This window comes from Syngnathoides biaculeatus, chromosome 5 (genome assembly GCF_019802595.1).
Source record: "Syngnathoides biaculeatus isolate LvHL_M chromosome 5, ASM1980259v1, whole genome shotgun sequence".
Taxonomy (NCBI): Eukaryota; Metazoa; Chordata; class Actinopteri; order Syngnathiformes; family Syngnathidae; genus Syngnathoides; species Syngnathoides biaculeatus.
In genome coordinates, this window is record NC_084644.1 from 14,043,207 (window position 1) to 14,049,513 (window position 6,307).

A 6,307-nucleotide genomic window follows, 5' to 3' on the forward strand; every position below is an offset into this window, starting at 1 on the left:
ACCTCTCATGCACAGTCCTGAAATGATCTCTTTGCCTCTCTCTCTCTCTCTCTCTCTCTCTCTCTCACACACACACACACACACACACAACACACACACACACACACACACAACACACACACACACACTCATACGAGTGAAACGGGTTTAGGCCTACATATAACTTTTGCACATCACTTTATTCTGAAATGCACTCAGATAATATACTGAACTACACATTTCAGTGTTATGTAAAAAACAGGTGTAACTTCAAGACTAGAGATACTAGTGTGTGAGAGCATTTCATCAACGCGTATGAGTCAGTATCTATGTAAAAGTATTACACTTGTGAGCAAAAAATTTTCATTGTTCTGTGAAAGCATTTTGCTAGTATATGTAAACGTTCTGTCATCAACGAAAGCATTTCAGTAGCATGTATGAGAGCAAGACAGTAGTGTAAAAAATCTTCGATGAAAGCATGTCAATAATGTATACTACTGTTTATCTAGTGGCGGCACAGTGGATCAGCTGGTAAAGCGTTGGCCTCACAGTTCTGAGGACCCAGGTTTGATCCCGGGTGTGCCTGCATGGGTTTTCTCCGGGCACTCCAATTTCCTCCCACATCCCCAAAACATGCAACATTCATTGGACACTCTAAATTGTCCCTAGGTGTGATTATGTGTGCGGCTGTTTGTCTGTATGTGCCCTGCGATTCGCTGGCAACCAGTTAAGGGTGTACCCCGCCTCCTGCCCGTTGACACCTGGGATAGGCTCCAGCACAACCCGCGATCCTTGTGAGGATAAGTGACAAAGAAAATGGATGGATGTTTATTGAGTGTATCTGAGTGGAAAACAATGTACGTAAGTTGTGCATACAAGAGTGTTCCATGTACATTAAAACTTGTGAATCTACGAGAAAAAATATATGAAAGCATTTCACCTGTTATTGAGAAAAAAAATCTGATATATGAGAACATTTCAGTAGTATATAAGAGCGTTTCAGTCGTGTGACAGCTTCCACAAGTATATGTAAAAAGCTAAATACTGTACACTCGTAGTATGTATGAGAGTATTTCACTTTACATATGTAAGAAACTTTCACTTGTGTATTTAATCCTGTCTCCTCTTACACTAAACATCCTGTCTGTGCTACGGTCTGGAAGCTGCGGCAGATTGATGCAACACTCACTGACACCATCTGAGGTTAGTCTAGTCGTGCGGTATTTTGGCAATGTGTGCACGTGGACGCTTGCGTCCAACGCTGGTCGGTTTGTTTATGCATCTGTCAGAGCACCACTTGATTTAGGAGGAGAGCGCAGGGCCGAGGAGGGAAATGCTAAAATTGTAGGGCAGGGCGAAAAGCATCATCTGCTGTACACTTATTGGTTAGTTTGGAAAGAAATAAACATAGTGATAACCGCAATGTACAGATGAAAATGAATTTGTGAGACTCTTCACATTTTGGAGCTTGTGGATCTCGGTGGAGCTATTGTTGGGGCCAGGAAAGTATTTACATGTAACCACGAAAAACAAAAAATAATAAAGATTTTGAAGAAGGGTTTTAGTAGCTCAAAAGTGTAGCAATGCAGGTGAGAAGGGTTACAGAAGCAGTTCTAACGTGTGGAGCCAAACCGATTCTGCGCTATCACATAAACCGCAAATACTTCCTATACAGTGAACGTGCATCTCCCTCTGCATCTACTGTACTGTTTTCACACATTACTGTCCGGAAATGCACAAACCACATTAACACACCCACACAGATTTAACAAACACTCATTTTACATCTATAAATAATAAAAATTATAGGCTCATCTCATGTGACATGTTTGCGTTTTATGAAGTTTAAGCAATGTTAGTCTAAGTGCAAGCTAAAACAGAAATACCGTACAAACAAAATGTATCTATTGGAATTTATTTTACTTTCATTCCAACTAGCGATGCATTGATACTACTTTTTTTTTTTTCAGACAAGTGCTTGCATTTCAGTACACACCCATGTGAAGTACCAATAGTTGATCATCCCATTTTGTCTTGTAATTTTGAATAAACTTTATTTAAATTAAATATTGTTAAAATTCTCAAACATAGCGCAGATTTCACTCAAGTAATGTTTTTCTAAGAATCTAGCCACACATTTTACTTAAATCTAGCCTGCAACACCTCAGTTGTAGCGTCTCAGTCTGAACACACCACAAATTCTAAAATAAAACTGAAAAGACAACTGAAGTGATGAGTTGATCACACCATCCCTTTCTGTCTCTTTACTCGACCCAGGGTACAATGTGGCTCGTTTTTAAAATAAATAATACTTCTAACACTATATGGCAGGCTTAAATATCCGAACATAGAGCAGCAATGGCATCACTGCTTTGTAAGATGTAATGTTTGGTTTATGTCCCTTAAAGTCACGCCTCTGTAGAGGCTGTGGCTCACAAGTCTTTGTAAAACACTTTGGTGAGCGGATATCCAAGAAATCCTTTTTCCGGAGTCTCCCGCTGTTCCTCTCCCTCTGCGTCCTCATCTTCAGCCTCCTCCCCGTGCTGCAGATAACCCAGTTTCCTGAAAAAGACCTCGCCCACCTTCGAAGGGTAAGGCACGTGAGCGTAAACTCGCAGCGCCCCCGTTTCTCTCTCCTTCTGCTCCAGGCTCTGGACAAAGAGCCGCGCCAAGCCCTCCCTCCGGTACCAGCTGCCCGTCACCAGCCGACAAATCCTCCTGACGCCGGCTCGTTTCTCGCTCTCTCGGAAGAGGCAGCCTAAGATTTCTCCCTCGCTTTCTGCGACCCAGACCTGGCCTGCGGCCTCTTCTCTCTCTGGAGTGATTGTCTCCGTTGATGCTTCCTTGTCTTTTTCTTTGGCTGCAATTCTGCGCCTTGGCTAGAAGGGGTGGGGGTTGGGGGGAAATAACAGAACTACAGTGAACTTATCATTCATCAAGAGATATGTACCAGACCCACCCGCAGTAGTATTCCCCCGCATATTAGCAACTAACAGCTTCACTTGTTCCCATTTTTTTTAACCTATCCTCTATCATTTGCATTTTTTGTGGCTATGCCAAAAAATAGTCATCTTGTGGTATCGCAGTGCCAAGGAAGTTTAATAAGTGAGTTGAGGAGTTTGATTTAGAAAAAAAAGTACCATCATCTCGTAGCATCCTCGTTGTAAGCAACTACACTGGTGCCTTGAGGTATCCCTTCAGTTTGTGACCATGGTATAAAATTGAAACATGTCTCAAATCATCTTTCTTCACTAAAATGAATGGAAGTGACATTTTTTTTCAGCCTCCCCAAAAACTATATTTTAAAAGTATAATGTATTTGTTTAAATGAATAAAATGGCACTCTCTGATCTAGTACTTAAAAACAAAACAAAAAAAATGAACAATGCGTGGTGGCTCAGCTGGTAAAGCGTTGGCCTCATAGTTTTGAGGTCCCGGGTTCAATCCCCGACCCGCCTGTATGATATTTGCATGTTCTCCCTGGTCCTGCGTTGGTTTCCTCCCACACTCCAAAAACATGCAACATTAGTTAGTGTGATTGTGAGTGCGGCTGTTTGTCTCAATGTGTCCTGCGATTGGCTGGCAACCAGTTCAGGGTGTACCCTGCCTATTGACAACTGGGATAGGCTCCAGCATGCACTGTGACCCTTGTGAGGATAAGAAGTAAAGAAAATGGATGTAAAGAATGGAACAGATTTTGCATCATGATTAACTCATTGTTGTCCCTTTGGTGTGTGTGATTTAGCCATCAACTGGAGTATAATCCCAGAGATGTAAAACTTTTATAAGTGACACTGTAAAATGGTAAACTATTGTTTTTCGCAGAGGAGAAAGACTGTATGTTTATGAGTATTTTTATAGTGTTTATTTGTTGATGCACTGTTTGTCTTCAAATATCCAACGCATAAAGTGTTGCATCATTATAATACCAATGACATTTGTTAGTACTCTGGTGTTTTGCAATGTTTATTTGCAATAAGCTAAATTAACTACATTACGACAGAGCTATGCAGTTGCTATAAACATATCTAGTGTTATCTTTGGTTAAACTTAAACTTTAACTAACTCTTTTTTGATGAAATTTTCATCTGCTAAGTGAAATGAGTTCAGTTCTGTGCCACTATACAGCACTCATATCACAAATTTCTGATTGCAAGTCAAAGCAAAAATGAATAAATAAAATAGCTGAATGTTGGCTTTTATCGCGAAAAAAGATAAGTCACGTCACGAATATCTCGAGGCACCACTCTATAGTGAAGTAAGTTGGAGAACTTCATTTAGACAAAATGACTGTTTTGCTGTAATCTTGTGGAATCGACAGACAATTAGAAACCCCTTTGGGGTGCCTACACTACACTCTTTTTCGCCGGAGACCTCAGCCCTAATGCCGGTGAATCAAAATCTCTGTAACAAAGAAACCACATTTGAAAAAAATGTTTAAAGGTTTTATCCCTCCCATGTGCGTGAAACACATTTAAAGTTTTTAAACATATTTCCTTATCAAACACACAGGGTTCAATCCCAGCCCCGCCTGTTTGAAGTTTGCATGTTGTTCCCGTGCCTGCGTGAGTTTTCTCCGGCCACTCCAGTTTCCTCCCACATCCCAAAAACATGCAACATTAATTGGACACACTAAATTGCCCCAAGGTGTTATTGTGACTGCGACTGTTGTCTGTCTCCATGTGCCCTCTGATTGGTTTGCAACCAGTTCCTCCTGCCTATTGACAGCTGGGATCGGTTTCAGCACTCCTGCGACCCTTGTGAGGATAAGCGGCTAAGAAAACAGATGGATGCATCACGACAGATTCCAAACATAAAATAGATAGGAAATACTCCATGTATTTTAGTGTTTTTATACATGCATGTGCCTCTAAGTGGCGGGGTCTTTTGAGATGTTGACCTCAGTTGAGTTTGGGCATGGGCTGTGGCTGACAGCAGGTCTTGAGCAAGCATGCTCACGTGTTTTATCACTTTACTGGCATTCAATTAATAGCTGAAAAGTACATTGGTCAGTGTGGCTCCCTTTCCCACCTGAAAGGGGATTACACTTAGTATGTATACAGTAAAGAGGTATACTAACATCCATCCATCCATTTCTTTGCCGCTTATCTTCACAAGGGTCAAAGGGAGTGCTGGAGTCTATCCCAGGTGTCAACAGGCAGGAGGCTGGGTACACCCTGAACTGATTACCAGCCAATCGCAGGGCACATGGAGACAAACAGTCACACTCACAATCACACCTTGGAGGAATTTAGAATCTCCAGTTAGTGTTGCATGTTTTTTGGGATGTGGGAGGAAGCCAGAGTGCCCGGAGAAAACCCAGGCAGGTACGGGGAGAACATGCAAACTCCAAACACGCGGGTCCAGGATCGAACCACGGATCTCAAAACTACGAGGCCAGTGCTTTACCAGCAAACCCACCGTGCCACCACTTAAAAATATGCACTGTATACCCGGGGCACAAATGAACTGCAATATTTTGACGATTCATTCAAGTACATTTTACGACCAAAAGTCGTCACTCGTTTACCATTTGACCAACCTTCTTCGATATGGCTTTCTTGCCACTGATCCGAGAGTAAGGATTCTGTAGGATTTCATCATCCGTCCCCCTGAAGCTGCTGCCCACATAGTCCCACGAGGGGCGGCTGCAGCCCAGAACCCCCGTGGAGCGTGGTATGGTGATTTTGAGGTAGATGATGACCAGGAACACTGGAATGGCGAGGGCCAGGATGAAGGAGTGAATGAGGCAGCGCAGGGCAGAGGAAAAGACTGCCAGGATGAAAAGGCAGAACGGACGAGTGAGGATGTGCAGGATGAGGCGGTTTTCCATGCCTTCGCAGGCCTCCTGGAAAAAAAAATAGACACAATGGAAGTTTTAGAGACACAGCAGCCAGGTTCTTATGTACATTAACACAGTGTAATGAGAGCAACGCTTGCCAAGATTAAAGTCAAGCGCTTCCACTAAATATTCACTTTTCTAGTTTTTTGCTGCAGTGATGCAGTGGAGTTCTATCGCACTATAAACTACAAACACGATGATAAACAAGCCTGCTGGGAATTGCAAAACTCTGTGATGTGATGAATTAGAACACGCTTAAGAGGTTAATAATTGCCTATAGATATCAAAAGATTCCACAAAATGACTACGAGTAGTTTTAATATGTGAATATGCAGGTCCTAAATCTTTGAATCTTTGATAGGAACTGGGCCTGATCGTAAGGAGAAAAAATATGCAATTAATTGAAGGTCGTTATCACTGAATTGAAAAAAAAAAAACAACTTATGATGCCCCCCAAAATTCTTGATTAGGTAGGAATATTTATAT

The 6,307-nt window shown here is 42.0% G+C and overlaps 1 protein-coding gene across 1 annotated transcript in view; it reads right to left on the bottom strand.

Moving 5' to 3' along the window:
* Positions 1–179: 179 nt before the first annotated feature.
* The window catches only part of nat14 (N-acetyltransferase 14 (GCN5-related, putative)), a 50,413-nt gene continuing 44,285 nt past the window's right edge, over positions 180–6,307 (bottom strand). Inside the window, exons 2-3 of the mRNA XM_061818893.1 lie at positions 5,522–5,827; positions 180–2,858 (exon numbers count right to left, since the gene is read on the bottom strand). Coding sequence (XP_061674877.1) covers positions 2,412–2,858; positions 5,522–5,827 — 753 coding nt within the window. The 3' untranslated portion in view covers positions 180–2,411. The remainder of the gene's footprint in view (positions 2,859–5,521; positions 5,828–6,307) is intronic.